The sequence below is a fragment of the Felis catus genome, chromosome E1 (genome assembly GCF_018350175.1).
Source record: "Felis catus isolate Fca126 chromosome E1, F.catus_Fca126_mat1.0, whole genome shotgun sequence".
Lineage (NCBI taxonomy): Eukaryota > Metazoa > Chordata > Mammalia > Carnivora > Felidae > Felis > Felis catus.
The window spans coordinates 10,426,114-10,444,171 of NC_058381.1; the positions used below are offsets into that span (position 1 = coordinate 10,426,114).

Genomic DNA, 18,058 nt, shown 5'->3' on the forward strand with positions numbered 1-18,058 from the left:
GGGGCCCCCGAATGCTGGCTGGAGAGGGGCCTGCAGGTGGGGAAGTTTGGCAGGAAGTGTGGTAGGGAGGGACCAAGAGTCTGCAGCAGCAGGAGAGGTAAGAGACGCGACAGTAGGTGACATCCACCTGATAAAGGTGCCCCTTTAGGTGGCACAGAGGACATGCCCAGCAAGCATCTGGCAAATGGCCGAAGGAGGGGCTTCTAGATTCCTTCCTTCGCAAGCGTCTCTGGTTTCCTGGGCGACCACACGGTCATGATGGGTTCTTGGCATTGGCTCTGCTCTTCAACAGGAGGGCAGATCCGCGCATCAGTGGGGCCTCACGGAGAAAGTCCCCAGCCTGCGGTTCCTCGGGTGGGACACCTCTACCTCGAAGGGGCCCTGACACCTGTGCGCATGGGCGGAGAGGTGAGGGGGACAAGAACGGGCCCATGCACTGGTGCGTGTGGGGGTTGCTGCGTGCACCCACAGTCACCATGACTCGTAGCTCACCCTCTGCTGACCTTACATAACAGGGCAATTGGGACAATGGCCTCTGGCAATTGAATTTCGGAAATCTGGAAGAGGTGCCTGCCAGGCTGAATCAATCAGGGCCCCCTTGCCCAGGGCAAACACAGAGGCTCCTTTTGAAGCTTGGATGTGCGCCCCACCCAAGCCTTCACAGACGCATTCTTGCATTTCAGAACAGAAAAAAAATAAACAACCCAAGGCCTAATCCCCAAAGCTGGGGCTCATAGGAAGGAGAGGTCCGTTAGCTACAACCCCTATTTGAATACTGTTTTGTTCCTGTTACACAGACTTCCTGGGCAGGGACTCCCAGGCCACGTGGGCTGGAAGAAGGGTCCTTAAAAGTGTCCCCTCTAGGCTGCTCATTCCAGAAGCTCAAGGCGCTGGGAAAGGCTGTGTCAAAGGTAATCTTCTCCCCTCCCTTCCTCCCACCCCATTCTTTTTTTTTTTTTTTTTTTTTTTCCCCCTAGGTGAGAACACCTAGTGTCTTTCGGCCTCGCTTTGCTCGGCTGTTAAATGGACTCCTAACAGTTCCTTCCTCCCCGGGGCGCTGCTGTGGAGTTTTTGTGAGGATCAAAGGGGAGGATGGAGGGGGAGCCATCCTCGGGGACGTCTGGGGGCAAAGTCGGCACAGGTGAGAAGGTGGCATGCGGAGATGTGCGAAGGCAGCTGGTCCCGGGAAAGGAGCTCCAGCTGGGTGTGCCAGGTGCAATGTTAGACGCCCTCCAGCTCCGTGAATCGCTAATAACTGAGAGGCAGCGCCATTAACGCTGTGCAGAGGGGGCTCCTTCCCAGAGACCACATGGTTCTGAGTGCTGGACCAAGTGCCCACCCCATCTCACTCACCCACTCCGCCCTGGACCGCCCGGCCTTGGGGGCCGCTGGCCAGAGGTTGATGCTCTGGTTTGACTACCTGAGGCTGGGGAGGGAAGCGGGACCTTCCTGCGAGGCTGTGTGGCTGGGGTCGTGGTCAGCAGGAGCGCCCTGGAGGCCAGCAGGGGCCCCTCCTCTCTGTGCAGAAGGCCTGGGGTGGGGCTCAGCACCGTGGAGAGGGGAGGCAGTGGGAGATCCCAGAAACCACCTGCTGGAATTCAAGCAAGATTACACACACACACACACAGAGCTATTTCCACTTTGCCAAAAAAAATTATATATACCATATACACTACATATACCATATATGCATATATTTACATACATATATATGTATATATGTCAAACATATGCATATATAATATATATGGCATACATATATATATATATATATATATTTTGCAAAGTAGAAATAGTCTTATCGTGGTTCTCTTCCTGTTATTAGCAGTTATGCAGTGTCTGAAAGAGGTGGGGTGTCTCCGGGAAGACGGAAAGGAATTGCTGAGGGAGCAGGGAGAAGGGAGGCTTTTCTCTGTGCCCCTTTTGTTATCTTTTATTTCTTCCACCACGAGCATGTGTTACCTAGTCAAAAAGTTACAAAGCATTTTTAAAAAAAATGCAAGCTCATTGCAAAAGAAGTCAAACACCGCGGAAGATGGAAGCGAAGGTCACCGCTGATGTCACCCCCGTCTACGGTCGCCATGTTGGGAGCCACCCTTCTAGTCTTTTCTTGCGTGTTCAAGAGCACACACACACACACACACACACGCACACACACGCACACGTGCATACCTAGTGTTCCTGCTGCCCTGCTCCCCGTTTTCTTTCTTATGCCTCGTGCCTGGGACACATCCGGCACAGACAGCCAGTGCCCTTATGAAGGTGCAGAAACATCTATTTTGCCTCCCTCCTAAATCCTGCACAACGGGCCATCACCCAGGTGCTGTATGGCTCATTTCAGTCTCTGATGGACCTTTCGGATGTTTCCAGTATTTCTCCGTTACATAAAGACTTGATGACCTTTCTCATTCAGGTTTAGGAACGCTGTCCTTTCCATAGGCTCCTGAATGTGGACCTACACTCTCAAAGGGAAATAACGTTTTAAAGGCTTTTGCTTAGATGCGGCCGAACGGCCCCCAGAAGAACCAGCCCAGTGTGCCAGGACGGTTTCTCGCCCTGGTAGCAGGGATCCCCTCCACACGTCCGTGTGCAACTCGGAGGCCCTGGGAGACGGGAGACTTCTGCTGGCGTGTGCCCTGTGTGTCACAGGTGTTGCGGGCACGCACTGGTTTAAAGGCCAAGGCTGGTTCCACCCGCAAGGCAGCTAATGCTTTTGCGAACAATCGCAGAGCCAGGAAGGTGGTGCTGGTATGCTGATGCTGGGCTTTCTTTAATCAGCTCGGGCGTGGAATCCCAACCCGGGCCAGCCAGTCTAATCCGGAATGTGGCGTGGCTGGGTGTGCGGAGCTCTTGGAGTGTTTGCGGGGGGAGTGTCTCCGGCTCTGCAAGCGGGTAGCGGTGGGGGCGGGGCTTGAGAGATGCTAGGAAGGGCCTCCCCCACCTCTGCACTCCCCTCCCTCGCACACTGCCAGGATCTCACCGTGAGCAGTTAGGGTCGCATGCCATTGCTTCCTGGCCCTCCGCGCAGATGCTTTGCGATCGGTTCAGGGGCCAGGGGGGCCAGACAGCTGGGCTAGCGAGCTGAGAAGGCAAAAGAATGCCGTTTCCCCAGCTCTCCTGGGGGATCGTTCTCTTCTTACAAAAGAAACGCGGCGGAGGAGCAATGAGGATGCTGCCTCTGCAGCCCCCAGGTCCTGGTGATGAGGGATGCGGCCGTCCTCCTCCCCGGCTCCAAGATGCTCTCTGTCCCCAGGCACCATGAGCAAAATCGGCGAAGTCGTGCAGCGGGCCAGGGCCGCCTTCAACTTGGGCAAGACGCGCCCGCTGCAGTTCCGGATCCAGCAGCTGGAGGCGCTGCGGCGCATGATCAAGGAGCACGAGAAGGACATCGCGGGCGCGCTGACAGCGGACCTCCACAGGGTGCGCCGGAGCGTGAGACCCCCCCCTTTGTAGCCCTGTCCTGGGGACACGACACCCCGAACGCCGGGTCTCCTCATTCTCCCAGCCCTCAGCCCCACGCAGGGCCACCTGGGTTCCCCTAACCAGAGAGCATCCCAGCTTGGCGTCCCAGAGGGCCCTCCCTCCCCGTCCATCCCTCCTCACCCTGAGCGAAATCAGACACCTCCGAATTCTCAACCCCTTCGCCTTGCTGCCCCCGAGTCGCCTGGCCCTGCCTCCACCCGTTCCATTTTTGCCTTGGAGGAGAGCAGAGCGACTCTCGAGCTCATGCCCCTCCTGTTTCACAGTCCTCTGCTGCTGTATTTTTTTTTTAACCTTTTTTTCTTGAAGTTTATTTATTTATTTATTTTGAGAGAGACAGAGAGAGCAAGCAGGGGAGGGGCAGAAGAGAAAGGGACAGAAGATCCGAAGCGGGCTTTGTGGTGACAGCAGAGAGCCGGACGCGGGGCTCGAACTCACAAACCCTGAGATCATGACCTGAGCTGAAATCAAGAGTCCCAGGCTTCACGGACTGAGCCACCCGGGTGCCCCGCTGCTGTATTTTTTAAATCTCTGGTTCCTCATCTTAAAACAAAAGCTTCACGACTTCTGCGTTGCTTCTCACAGCCAAAGTTCATGGAAGTGTTGTATTTTCCTGCTGTCTGCTCCTCCTTTCCCCTCACCCCTGCAGCATGGCTTCCTCCCCACCCACTCCAGGAGGATCCCTTGAAGGCTTGGCCTGCTCCCTCCCTCCCCTGCTGAGAGGTTCTCCTGGATTTTTTCCTCTCTTTGGCAGCCTTTAACCTATACCCATTTCTTCAAGGTGGCCTTCTTAGGGCTCGTCCTGAGTTCAAGTCTCATTTTAATCTATAAGCATTCCTGGACCCTCCTCAGCTCGCTCCCCTCCCCCCCCCCCCATTAATGACCTTCAAATCACCCAGGTCTGAGGTCCTTTTAGGCACCATGAATTTGGCATGTGCAAACTGCCCGGGCCCTCCACACTGTCAGAAAGGGGCCCTCGCAGACCCACCACCCCAGCAGCAAATCCTCAGCTCTGCCCGCAGCCCCAATGTGCCTTCGGTGGCCCGGACCCCTGGGCTGGGGAGCGCACAGTAAACAGCCCCATCACCCTGGCAGCTGAACATGCCGGGCTGTGTCCAACGTGCCCACCCAGCATGTGAAGTACTAAAAATGCTCCCATTTTCGAGATCTGGAGACTGAGGTTAGGACAGGGTGGGCAGCTCGTTCAGGGTCACACGTCTAGGGCCCAGTGAGCCAGGACCACAGGCAGCCCCGGTGACTCCCTGAGCAGAGGCCTGGCTGCACGGCCCTGGATCTCTGACTGGGGAGCTCACACGGAGCCCCCCCCCCACCTCGCCACCACAGAACGAGTGGAACGCCTACTACGAGGAGGTGGTGTATGTCCTGGAAGAGATCGAACACGTGATCAAGAAGCTCCCCGAGTGGGCTGCGGACGAGCCCGTGGAGAAGACTCCGCAGACCCAGCAGGATGAGTGTTACATCCACTCGGAGCCCCTGGGCGTGGTCCTCATCATCGGCACCTGGAACTATCCGTTCACTGTCACGGTCCAGCCCATGGTGGGCGCCATCGCTGCAGGTACTCGGGCTCTGTCTCGGGAGGGCGTCAGGAGGGATCACTGTCCCAGCCCAGTGGAGCCAGAGATGGGGTGGAGCTGGGGCTCAGGGAGTGGTGTGATGGGTCTGAATTTCCCCAGAGGCTTCAGGGAGCAAACTCTTTAGCCGGCCCCCCTGGTGTCTGAAGCCCGGCCTGGCTCAGAAGTGACCGCGGCCCACCCCTTCCTGCCTGCCGTGTATGCGGGGCCGGGTGGCTCTCAGCTTAGATGCATCTGGGCTCACCAGTCCCACCGGTTGGGACCAGCTCTGCTCTCCCATCAGGGCCCAGGCCCTTCCCTCCCTTCTCTTCCCCCTTCTCCCGCATCTGAACTCCGCAGAGGGCGGGTGGTGCCGCTTCTGTGGGCGCCTGCCCTCCGCTCTGCTGTCCGTTCCGCCAAGGACGCAGAGAACGGAGGGGCTCCCGGCGTGGTCACTGGGAGGGCAGGGCCCTGACTCTGCGTGCTCTGCAGGGAACGCGGTGGTCGTCAAGCCCTCGGAGCTGAGTGAGAATATGGCGAACCTGCTGGCCACCGTCATCCCTCAGTACCTGGACAGGGTGAGCTGCTCCCCAGGTCTTTGGGGGTTGAGAAATAGTGAATTTTTGCAGCAAGGGGCTAAGCCTGGGGTTGGGGCCAATGACAGCCGGCCTCTCCCATTGAGGTGAATTGAGTCCCAGGGTCAGGAGAGGGGGTCTGTTTGGTGATGGCCGGGTGGGCAGGGCGAGGAGGAAGTGTTGTGGTCTTTTCTGAGCCCCGCCTTCTCCTTGCGCGGAAGGATCTGTACCCGGTGATCAATGGGGGCATCTCTGAGACCACAGAGGTCCTCAAGGAGAGATTTGACCACATCCTATACACCGGGAACACCGCTGTGGGCAAGATCATCATGATGGCCGCAGCCAAGCACCTGACCCCCATCACCCTGGAGCTAGGGGGCAAGAACCCTTGCTATGTGGACAAGGACTGTGATCTGGATGTCGCCTGCAGGTGAGTGGCCATTCTGGCCGCCCTCCAGCTCACGCAGACCACAGTTCTGCCGTGAGGGACACAGACATCGTCCCTGCCCTCACGGTGTCTGCGGTCTCGGGTGGGAGCTGGGGGTGGGGGTGGGGTACCATACCCACAAAAGAGGTGCAAGGCAGTCTGGGAAGGCTTCCAGCAGGAAAGAGGTCGAGCCAGAATCCTTTCACATCCCACATGCGTGGCCTTCCAGGGTGTGGGGACCCCGAGCAGAGATAACACCTGGCCATGCAGGGCTCAAGGGCATGAACAGAGAGGCACAAAGGTTGCCCACCCCAGACGTCTCCCAGAAACCCCCCACCAGTCATTGATGAGGTTAGCACGTGTGATGCCATCGGCCCCTGTAAACACGTTCAGGGACATGCGTCTGCTCAGTCCAGTGTCTAGAAACCAGTGGGACGTTAGGGAGCCTCTGGCTTCTGGGTACCTGAGAGCTCTCCCCCAGCGCTCAGCCCCTCCTACCTTGACCCTGAGATAATGGAATAAGATGTTTGTCCAAGGGAGCCTCCCATGCCTCGCGGGATGCAATCTAATCTGGAATTTTCACAGACGCATCGCCTGGGGGAAATTCATGAACAGTGGCCAGACCTGTGTGGCCCCGGACTACATCCTCTGTGACCCCTCCATCCAGAACCAAATTGTGGAGAAGCTCAAAAAGTCCCTGAAAGTGAGTGTTGGTCCCTGGGGCTGAGTGAGAAGCTACAAGGCAGTGAGGTGGGTCTAGACTTTAGAACACGCTGGATTTTTTTTTTTTCCCCTGGTCATCAAAATAATCCACACTCACTGTAAATAATTTGGGAAAGGTTATAAAAGGGGCTTCCTGGGTGGCTCAGTCGGTTAAGCGTCCACCTTCGGCTCAGGTCACAATCTTGAGGTTCGTGGGTTCGAGGCCCGCGTCAGGCTCTGCGCTGACAGCTCGGAGCCTGGAGCCTGCTTGGGATTCTGTGTCTCCCTCTCTGTCTGTCCCTCCCCCGCTCACGTTCTGTGTGTCTCTCTCTCAAAAAGAAACATTAAAAGAAAGTTTTCAGAAAAGGTTGTAAAGGAATAAAACGTAAAGAAACAAAAGCTCCAGCCAGAAACCCACCGCCTCGACAATCACTGCCGCCTTCCTCGTACGTCCCACACTCTTCCTTTCCGTGAAGACACACATTCGATCTTCTGACAAACGTCCACACAACTGTGCACAGATTTCTTTCAAATAACGCTGTCTCGCAGCTGTTCATACGCCGTGAAAGTTTGGAGCACTGCAGGTGTCATGACAGCTCAGCAGTCCTGGGCCAGATGGTGCCCCTGGGTGCTCCCAGGCCAAGGTCGCCCCTCAGCCAATGGCCAGGATGAGGGTCCACGTCCTCACCTGAAACCTGTCACCTCTTGTCCGCAGGAGTTCTACGGGGAGGATGCCAAGAAGTCCCGTGACTACGGAAGGATCATTAACTCCCGGCACTTCCAGAGGGTGATGGGCCTCATGGAGGGTCAGAAAGTCGCCTACGGAGGCACTGGGGACGCGGCCACCCGATACATCGGTGTGTGTGCTCGCCCTTGGTGTGTGTGTGCGTGCCCGCTGCCAGGGTCCCCGCAGGTGGACAGCTATCCTTGAGGAGCAGACGCGATCCAGTGGGCCTGGCGGGGGAGGGGGTCGGGGGGATGCTCCGGGGGTCTCGGCAGGCAGGGACTGGGCACAACTCCCGGGAAGCCTATCCCCAGCCCAGAAGCCCTCTGCCCACCAGGCCCAGGCGGCATCAGCAGGGGGTCTGAACGGCAAGGCCCCACGAGTAACGAGTGGCCAGCTGGAGGGGCCCCCCGGTGCCCAGGCTTGAAGGTCACCCGATGCGACCCCGCTCGGCCCCCAGCTTGTCGGAGACTGAAGGGCTCTGGCGGGGGCTCAGGTGGCCAGCGGGGCACAGTGCCCGCCCGCTCCAGATGTGGACCCTGGGTTTCCCCCATGTGTAGGTTAATCCACAGTTCTCTCCTTGGTCTGCTGTGATGGAGCCCAGGCAGGGGTGGGGGGGGCTCACCCGTGCCCCACCCGAATCCTGTACGGGAATTGAAGGAAGAAGCTAGGTGCCTGGGCTTGCAGGGCGGGTGGGGGCCTCTGCACCCGCTGACCCTTGCTTGTTTCCCGTCCCAGCTCCCACCATCCTCACAGACGTGGACCCCCAGTCCCAGGTGATGCAGGAGGAGATCTTTGGGCCCGTGATGCCCATTGTGTGTGTGCGCAGCCTGGAGGAGGCCATCCAGTTCATCAACCAACGGGAGAAGCCCCTGGCCCTCTATGTGTTCTCTCTAAATGACAAGGTAGGCCTGGGGTGCCCTCCTCCCAGGGTCCTGGGGGGAGGGGGGTCCTGACACAGCACTCGCGTGAACAGGATCCAGGAGTCCACGGGCCCAGGTTCAAATCCCAGTGTCACTGCTTACAGCTGTGTGATCTTGGGCAAGTCACTTAACCTTTCGGAGCCTCTTTCTCCTCCGCTCTGAAACCAGTCCGTCGACTTGATCCCCAAGGCTCTGGGATGTGCCCAGACAGAGTGGGGAGGGGCCTGGGGGGTCGGGGAAGGAGACTGAGGCGGGGGTGGGGCCGGCGGCTGTTGCAGGTGATTAAGAAGATGATTTCGGAGACCTCGAGCGGCGGCGTGACGGCCAACGACGTCGTTGTCCACAACTCTGTGCACTCCCTGCCTTACGGGGGTGTGGGTGAGTCTGGGGCTGAGCTCACTGCCTGCCTGCCCCCTCCAGGTGTCCCCCCTCCACAGCCCTGAGTTGGGAGTTCAGGAGGGACCAGAGCAGCCCTGGGCCTCAGACCCCCACTAACCTCTCCTGTGTGGGCCTCTGGCTCCGGCCGGCACACCCATCAGCCATGTTCGACCTTGAGACCCTAGAGGGCCCTAAGGGTCACCTGGTACACCAGTCCTGCTTCAGGGAGGCCCTGAGAGAGGGGACATGGCCCGGAGGTCCCACAGCTGAAACAACTCTTCTGAGCACCTTCTGTTGTCCCCAGCGTGGACGTGTCCCTTGGGGCATCCGCCAGGGATCGGCCACCCCTGGGAGGCTCAGAGAAAGGGCACGTAAAGCTTGTCGGCAGGGTCTGGGGGTCTCGGGCCACCGGGGGCTGAGCCAGCTCCTCCCCGCAGGGAACAGCGGCATGGGGTCCTACCACGGCAAGAAGAGCTTTGAGACCTTTTCCCACCGACGCTCTTGCCTGGTGCGGCCTCTGCTGAACGATGAGTCCCTCAAAGCCAGATACCCCCCAAGCCTGGCCAAGGTGAGAGGTGGGGGCGGAGGCCGTCGGGGAGACTCGGCTGCTGGGAGCCCCTGGGCCCGCGCAGGACACGGGCCTCACTGCCCCCTTGTGTCCTCTTCGCAGATGACCCGTCACTGAAGTGCTGCACCTGGCTGGCCTCCCCGCGCCGCACCCCTGCCCCTCTGTCCAGCCCTGGGAGAATTGCTCCCGGAGCCCCCCTCTTGCTCCCCTGAGGATCACTGCATGCCCCCACTCCCATCTGGGCCCCGGGCCTCACTTCCCCAAGTCCCCGCCCCCTCGCTGGACACGTAGAGACCAATAAAAGTTCCCCAGCCGGACCAAGGAGTGTGTGCGCCTGCTTCCTTTGCAGCCCCCGCATCCTCCCCGGTCCCGTGCCCCCGCCCCAGCCAGTTCTCATCCCGACTTGCACTGAAGGCCTCCCCAAAGTCCCGCGTTGGCCCCCAGAGCCCCGAGGCAGGAGCCACTGGTGTCCTGGAGCCATTTATCCTGCATCTCGACTTGGGGAGTGAGCTCCGTTTCTGGTGTATCCAGCGAAGGGGTGACCGAGGGGGCTGTCTTGATGGCAAATGGCTCGGAAACTGGAGGCCAAAGTGCTCCTCTCACATTGGGTTTGGCACCCAGGGCAGGGGTCCCTCGGTGAGACCATGCAGGGGTCAACACGAAACCCTTGGGTGATTTCCCAGCGCAGCTCCTGGGCGGAAGCCCCCTACACCACCCCCCACCCCCACCCCAGGACCCACAGTGCCTGACAGTTCTTGGTCAGGGAGCGCCTGGGCCCAGGGGTCTGGCCTCGGAGGCCTGAAGAGCTGGGACAGGGTCCGGGGAGGATGGTCTGAAGCAAGAGCCAAGAATCAGCCCAACCTGGCCAGCAGGTGGACAGGGGTAGGTGGGGGAGAGACCTGCTGAAGCCAACGGGGTTCATGGCAGGCTGGCGCCCCCTCCTGGCGGCAGGTCGCAATGACTGGGGCTGGCCCCTCTCTGGGATGAAGGCGGTGGTGCTCACAGGAGCCTGGACTGTAAAAGTATGGCCGTCCTCCCCGCACCCCCACCCCCAACCCCCCACCCCACCCCCACCCCCACCCCCGCCTCCGGTGCCAGAACTTCCTCGCTCCCAACAAAGGCCAACCCTCCACTTGTCCCAGGGCCACCTGCCTCTCTCCACCTTGCCTGCTCCTGACCTTGACTCTCATCGTTATCCCCCTTGGAGCTCCCCTCCATCACTGGTCCCCCTTCTGTGCTGGATCATTCCCAGCCTCTGATATCTCACATCTTATTTCTGCCCCCCCCAAACCCAAATACAACCTCAAATAAAAGCCCTTAAGCTGTTACCTGGGCTTCATCCCCTCCACTTGAGGGGAAGCAGAGGGGGACCAGGCAGAACGTGAAGTTTTGTACTGCTTGGATGTTCACTGGGGGCACCATTTCCTTATTTTGCAAATATCCAAACAATTTACTCATGCAGCCCAAATCCTCCCCGGAACCTCTGCCCCTCTAATTAGTGCCTCCTTTCCCCACTCTCCTGCCCAAGAGAGACTCATCCGGACAGTGGGTTATCTGCTCTCGGACAGCCCAGTGCTTCCACAGAGCCAGCCAGGTGAGCCTCTGTCACCCCCAAGTGGGCAGACTCACCGTCCCACCGCCCAGCCAGCCTTCCCAGCCCCGCTGCCCGGTCACCCCTCCTTCCAACACCCCTCACCTCCGGGGTCCTGGGACTCCATGCCTCGACTCCCCTCCTGCCCTCTTTCCAAATGAAAGTCTCCAGTTCTGGCTCTGAGCTCCTAATCCATATATCCAGCTGCCTACCTGACATACGAACGTGGAGTCTTTTTTTTCCCCCCATGTTTATTTATTTATTTTGAGAGGCGGGAAGGGCAGAGAGAGAGGGAAGGAGGGAATCCCGAGCAGGCTCCGCGCTGTCACCACACAGCCCAACGCAGGGCTCCGTTCCAGGGAGGGGGAGCTCATGACCCGAGCCGAAATCGAGGGTCGGCCACTTAACCGGCTGAGCCACCCAGGCGCCCCTGAACTTGGATTCTTAACACGAATGTATTGCTAGCAGGCCTAGGACAGAGCTCTTGATTTTCCTCTCTAAGCCAACGTGGCCTCATCCCTCAGAGGACGGCTCAAGCCTAAACCTGGGAGGCATGCTGACTCCCTGCTTTTCTTTAGGGCCAAGACCTCCGCAAGGCCCCCCGGGGGGGGGGGGGAGGGTGCCTCCAGGTAGCGCCCCGGTAAGTCCTGCTCTGCCTTCTCACCATCACACTCCTGGTCTGGGTACTACCGAGAGCCTCCCGAGTGGTGTCCTTTCTTTTGGTCTTGCTCCCCTCCGGTTCATTCTTCCCTGAGCACCCAGAGGAGATTCCTAGACCAAAAATCAGACCATGCCACTGCCAGGGCAGATAATTAAAAATAAGAGGCTTCATCCCCTCCTGTCAAAAATAAAGGAACAGGTTTTTCTCCCTTCCGTTTGCTTACTTCCGAAAACTTGTCAGGGTATGTTCTTTCTCGGCCTCTTTGAAACCTGCGTAAGTCTTTTTAAAAGCTGAGAAAGCCTCCAGCCAGCCTCATAAGCCGGGCACTCTTCTTCCTTCCCAAGGACCTGGGAGCGACGTTTTTGAAAGGGGAAAAGCCAGTGAAACAGCGCCCCCTGTCTCCCAATGTAGGAGCCGCACTTTGCCAGCACCTTGCTCCAAGTCGCAGAACTACCTCCTGTCGTGAAGATAGACGTTTGTCCTCTGGATGAAGCCAATTAGTTAACACAGATAGTGTCCCCGAATACCAGCTGAAGTTAGGATGACCCTTGTGAGACGAATGGTGCTGTGAAGTCTCAGCATTGGACTGATTGGACGCCTAGTCATCCTTCATCTTGAGAACGTGTGTGATGGAATGTTCCTCCTGGCTGAGTAAGGGGGTGGGATTCCTTTCCATCTTGGCCACTTCCTAGGGGTTTGCTTGTGGGGTGCCTCACATTCTGCTTTATTTTTTTTTAACTTTATTGATTTTGAGAGAGCGAGACAGAGGGAGCACAAGGTGGGGAGGAGCAGAGAAGGAGGGAGAGAGACAGAATCCCAAGCTGCCTCCGCACTGTCAGCACAGAGCCCGGCGCAGGGCTCGAACTCACAAACTGTGAGATCATGACCTGAGTCGAAATCAAAGAGTCAATCAAAGAGTCAGTTTGCCTCTCAAAAATAAAGAAAACTAATAAAAAAACCTTTATTTTTTTTTTATTTTTTTTTCAACGTTTATTTATTTTTGGGACAGAGAGAGACAGAGCATGAACGGGGGAGGGACAGAGAGAGAGGGAGACACAGAATCCGAAGCAGGCTCCAGGTTCTGAGCTGTCGGCACAGAGCCCAACGCGGGCTCGAACCCATGGACTTGGATATCATGACCTGAGCTGAAGTCGGAGGCTTAACCGACTGAGCCACCCAGGCGCCCCTATAAATAAACTTAGAAAAAATAATAATCAAAGACCGATCAAAGACCTGATCAAAGACTTCGGGTCCCTTGTCTTCCCAGAGGCATCGCTCTGATAAGTGAGAGAGCAGAGCCAGGGGTGGGGGGAAGGAGGAAGCCCACTTCCTTCTCTCCTTCACCAGCACCCACCGGCAGCCCCACGCAGTAAGGCTTGTGAGCCCGTTTATAGGTTAGGAAACCGAGGTTCAGGAAGCATTGTCACTTGGTCTCACTTCACTGTGCCCAGCCACAGGTACCGCGTCCCTAGGGCATCTGCTCTTTCCTGATACTACAGAAATGTCACCTGCAGTGACATTTTGAGTGGCTCCCTAAAACCCTTGCAGCAGGAGCTGTGGAAAGAGCTGGAAATACCCAACTCAGACAGAAGAAGCCTCGGGGCTTCCAAAGACTTGATCCGCGTTATTCCAGAGGGAAGATTTACAGCAGACTGGTAAAAACCCGGATTCTCTTTCTCCTTCCTCTTCCTTTTCTCTCCATTCTCCTTCTCCCCTTCTTTTTCGCTATCATTACAACGCTTACCACGGGCCATGTGACCTGTCTTATTCCAAATGTCCCAAACCCAACCCATACTGGTCGAATCCTATTTTCAAACTAGATTTGAACCCAAGACAAAAACAATTGGAAAAAAAAAAAAAAACCCACAAAAACCTGATCTTGTCCCAACACCATGATTCAATCTATTGTTGTTCTTTCTACCGGTTTTCTTGGGTGAAGAAATGGGCCGGGAAACAATATTTGCGCAATTACGATTCAACCTTCCCAAACAATTGCCATTGTCCCGAACACAAATGGCCAAGAATCGTCACAACGCACGTGTTACCAAGGAAAATCAGGTGACATTTCCAGCTTGCTGGGCGCAATGGGCACCTGTCACCTCCCGGTTCCTGGCCCCGTAGCCACATTAGCAAAATGATCCTTTGGTTCCCTTGTTTGGCTGCTTCTAGCGTTTAGAGTCTCAGATTAGAAAATCGTTTTGTTCTAGCCGTAGCCTCTTCCAAATGATAAGGTTTTGTTGTTATAAAAAGGGGAGGGTTCCTTCACGCGTTCGTTCATTCAACAAACATTGAGCGGGCGGTGGTGGGTGGTGAAAGAAACAGATGAGGTCTGTGCTCTTGACCTTACGGTTGATTGGAGTGTCTTAGGGTGGGCTGGGTTATGCTGGGGTAACAAGTTAACTGCGGAATTTGTGGTTAACACAGCAGGAGGTTGGAGGGGCGCCGCTCCACAAAGGAAGCCAGAGACCGCCGCTAATGGAGGTCCCGTGTCCGTGCGGGACTTTGGGGGGACGGAGACCCAGAGGGTCACATGGCAGATCACCTCCACTCACATGCTGTTGGCCAGAACCACTCACACGGTTCTGCCAGGGTGAAGAGTCGTCTCTGTTTGTTGAGCAGCCAATGGTCGGCCACGTGGCTGGGGACGGGCAATAAATGCATGAAGCAACAGACAAGGAAAACACCTGGGAAAAGGCGGTGCTGCGCAGATAATGGAGAACCTTCTGGGCCTTTTAAAGGTGACCATTTAAGGGCGCATCGCACACCCCTTGTCAGGGACCCCAGGGACCTAACCGTGACCTGTGGTGGTTCTTGTCCCTCCCCTTACCCCCAGGTTGGCCTTGTGTCATCCTGGGCCTTCCCCCTCCCCACACCATCTCCAGGGCCCTGCACGCCATGGCCAGGGCTCCCCTCTGGGTCTCCTGCCACGTCTGAGGTCAGGCAATGGGGAAACCCACGATACTTCCCTCAGGGAGTCTGGGAGGACGGCAGACGGCAGAACTGCTTCTCTGCAGTCACCGTGACTGGTTTGGACCGACGGTGCGGACGGCGGTGACCCCAGCAGACTCACTGTTGCCTGAGGAAAGTCCACCCCTCCCTCTTGTAACAGAATCCCTGTTTCATTCAGATGTTCACCGCCCCCCCCCCCCCCCCGACCGGGACAGGTGACTTTGTCCTCAACTCAGAGACAAATACCAAATAGTTGAAGCCAATAGTTCTCCAACTCTGGTGGCATGCTAGAATATTACAATTTTCGGGACTTCTGAAAAGATAGTAACGCCTGGGATCGTGAACTTAAACATTTTTTTTTAATTCTTTCTTTTTTCCTTTTTTTCCCCAAGTTTGTTTATTTATTTTTGAGAGAGAGTACACAAGCAGGGGAGGCTCAGAGAGAGAGGGAGAGACCCAGAATCCAAAGCAGGCTCCAGGCTCCAAGCTGTCAGCAGAGAGCCCAACGCAGGGTTTGAACCCACAAACCGTGAGATCACAACCTGAGCAGAAGTTGGACATTCAACTGACTGAGCCACCCAGCGCCCTTTTTATTTTTTTTTAAGTGTTTATTTTATTTTTGAAAGACAAGTGATCAGGGGAGGGGCAGAGAGGGAGGGAGAGAGAAGATCGAAATCGGACTCTGAGCTGACAGCAGAGAGCCCAATGGGGGGCTCAAACGCATGATCCTCGAAATCACGACTTGGGTGGAAGTCAGACACTCAACCAACTGAGCCACCCAGGTGCTCCCTAATTCTTTATTTTTCAATATTTGCTATTGTTTATTTTATTTATTTTGAGAAAGAGAGAGAGTGGGGGAGAGACACAGAGAGAGAGAGAAGAATCCCAAGCAGGCTCTGCACTGTCGGCACAGAGCCTGACACGGGGCTCGATCCCATGAACCATAAGACCACAACCTGAGGCGAAATCAAGAGTCGGATGCTCAACCGACTGAGCCACCCAGGGGCCCCGTTTTCTTCCTTCCTTTCTTTTTCTTTCTTTCTTTCTTTCTTTCTTTCTTTCTTTCTTTCTTTCTTTCAAAAAAAGCAGTGTGAGGTTCACATCACATGGAGTATATAGTACAGAGATTTCCCATAAGCCCCCTGCCTCCACCCATACACAGCCTCCCCTGTATCAATATATGCATTTGTTATGGCTGATGAACCTGCACAGGCATACCATTATCATGGATCCTGAGCTTTGATTCATGTTCCAGGGTGCAGCCTGGGCATTAATATGTTTGGGGTTTTTTTTTTTTTGTTTAAGTTCCCCAACTGATTCTAATATACCGTCAGGGTTGAGAGCCCCGACGTAAGCCAATAATGAAGTGTGTTTTCCCAGCCGATGACTGATTCAGGATGAACATGGGATCCAGTTGTGGGCGACAGGGTCTGAGAGGAGGTCTACTGGGGGATTCTGGGAATAGTTTCTTCCCTGATAAAAATAGAAGCACACGAAGGAATGACTTCTCTTCTTAGAGGTTGGTGTGTCTGGATGTGACATTTGGAATAGTGCAGCCATCTTGTGACCAGGAGGACAGCCCCCTCCCCCACCCCCTCACCCCCCGAGGCTAAGCAGACCTACCAAGAAGGATATGGCAGAAGGATGGGAACAACTTGGCTTTTCAAAGACATTATTAGGCTACTCTAGATACCCTGTTGTTAGAGTCTGTGTTATATGTGATAGCAAATTGTCCTTAAAACAATTTTTTTGAAGAGTATTTGCACTTATTCACATTTGAAAGCTTGGAGGGAATCAACCATTTTCCCCACAACAGTCTCCAATCACTTCCCCTCCCCTCAGCTGGTGTCCATCTCTCTCCTCTTGGCTCTCCGTCCACTCCTTGTTCCAGTGTCTTCCAACCGGGTCTGGCTTGTTCCCCTACCTGAGACTCCTGCTTGTAATTTCCAGCAATTTGTCCCTCCCTCATCACCCCTCCCTAGCCCTGCAAGCAGGTGCCAGCTGAGCCTCCTGATTCTAAACACCCATGCCCACTGGCCGCTCACTTAGGCTGCTGCCCCCAAACTCTGTATCCTGTCGGGTGCCTGAGTGGCTCGGTCGGCTAAGCGTCTGACTTCGGCTCAGGTCATGATCTTGCGGTTCGCGAGTTCGAGCCCCACGCCGGGCTCTGTGCTGACAGCTCAGAGCCTAGAGCCTGCTTGGGATTCTCTGTCTCCCTCTCTCTCTCTGCTCCTGCCCTTCTCTCTCTCTCTCTCTCTCTCTCTCTCTCTCTCTCAAAACTAAGTAAACATTAAAAAAAAAAAAAGAAAGAAAGCTGCCAGCAGGAAGCAGAAATGGATGCTGAGAGCCAGCTGACCTTGGGCAGCACTGTGAACTTGGGGCAGATGACTGAGCCCCTGCAGCTTGTTTCTTGGGGTATCAACACTTAACTCGTAGGATTAGTGTGAGGGTAGGATGAGTGATGGCAGGGAAAGCACCGGGCCGGCTGCCTTGTGAGGGGCTGATTAATTTTAGTTATTACTTTTGCTGCTCTCTCCTGGGGTTCCCCGAGCCTGGGCCAGTCCCTTTATTCGCGAATAGGCACCGGAGGTCACTGGAGTTTGCAGGGAGGAGAGACGGAATGGCCCTGAGAGGGTGGCCCAGCGGTAGCCTTGGACGACCAAGGCCCTCGTTCAGCACTAGCCTCTCCCAACGCCCTGCCCTCCCGGCTCCTGCTGGCCGCACGCGAGGCCAGCAACTGTTGTCTCTCAGGCCAGGGGTGTGATATCACCCGCATCTTTGACTTTGTTTATACAAAATCTTGAAACCACCGGGTGGGTGTGGCTTTCACTGCTTAATTCCTTCGAGGCGATACGGGTTGTTGGGGCAGGCGAAGCAGCCACGTGTGCAGCACCTGGCCAGGCTCAGAGCCAGGAGGAGGACAGGCAGACGCTGGCAGTCTCTCGCCGGCCACTCCCTTCTGCGAGATCCAGAATGCGGAGTGCCTGGGGGCAGCCCCGCGCCCTCCCGACCCCCCACCCATCCCCATGCACATCTTCCAACCATGCTCACTATGGGACAGGGCCCTCTGCCCCTGGTTCCTGCCTGGCCCTCAAGTTCTCTACCCCTCTGCCAGAGGCCAAGCGATCTGGGAGCTTGCTCTAGGCCTCTGTCCATACTTCCAACTGGCTTCAGCCTCTTAGCAAAGCAGGAGAGAGAGACAGACAGAGCATGAGTGGGCGAGGGGCAGAGAGAGAGGGAGACAGAATCCGAGCTGTCAGCACAGTGCCCGACGCAGGGCTCGAACTCACAAGCCGCGAGATCATGAGCTGAGCTGAAGCTTAACCGACTGAGCCACCCAGGCGCCCCTGACCCAGGCTTTTAAATAGCAAGATGGGGAGAAAGATCACACCCGCTGTTCCCTCATATGACAATGGTGCCCCACAGGTGCCAAGCTTCTGGAACAACTGTCTCATCCATGCTGGGAATGCTGCCCAGGCCTGGTCCCAGGGTGCTACGTTCACAGAACA

The 18,058-nt window shown here is 56.3% G+C and overlaps 1 protein-coding gene across 1 annotated transcript; it reads left to right on the forward strand.

Moving 5' to 3' along the window:
• The first annotated feature begins 772 nt into the window (after positions 1-772).
• Positions 773-9,665, forward strand: ALDH3A1 (aldehyde dehydrogenase 3 family member A1). Its single transcript, XM_006939887.3, has 11 exons — positions 773-911; positions 3,254-3,420; positions 4,825-5,056; positions 5,544-5,629; positions 5,848-6,056; positions 6,639-6,756; positions 7,471-7,612; positions 8,218-8,384; positions 8,681-8,780; positions 9,218-9,348; positions 9,451-9,665. Exons 2-11 carry the CDS (start codon positions 3,259-3,261, stop codon positions 9,463-9,465), a joined length of 1,362 nt encoding a protein of 453 aa, XP_006939949.2. The 5' UTR covers positions 773-911; positions 3,254-3,258; the 3' UTR covers positions 9,466-9,665.
• The last annotated feature ends 8,393 nt before the right edge of the window (positions 9,666-18,058 follow it).

Excerpts from the sequence above, each read along its gene's own strand:
- ALDH3A1 (XM_006939887.3), top strand. The coding sequence starts at position 3,259 with ATGAGCAAAATCGGCGAAGTCGTGCAGCGGGCCAGGGCCGCCTTCAAC. Across the intron at positions 6,057-6,638 it reads GATCTGGATGTCGCCTGCAG|ACGCATCGCCTGGGGGAAAT; the intron begins GTGAGTGGCCAT and ends GAATTTTCACAG. Across the intron at positions 7,613-8,217 it reads CGCGGCCACCCGATACATCG|CTCCCACCATCCTCACAGAC; the intron begins GTGTGTGTGCTC and ends TTCCCGTCCCAG.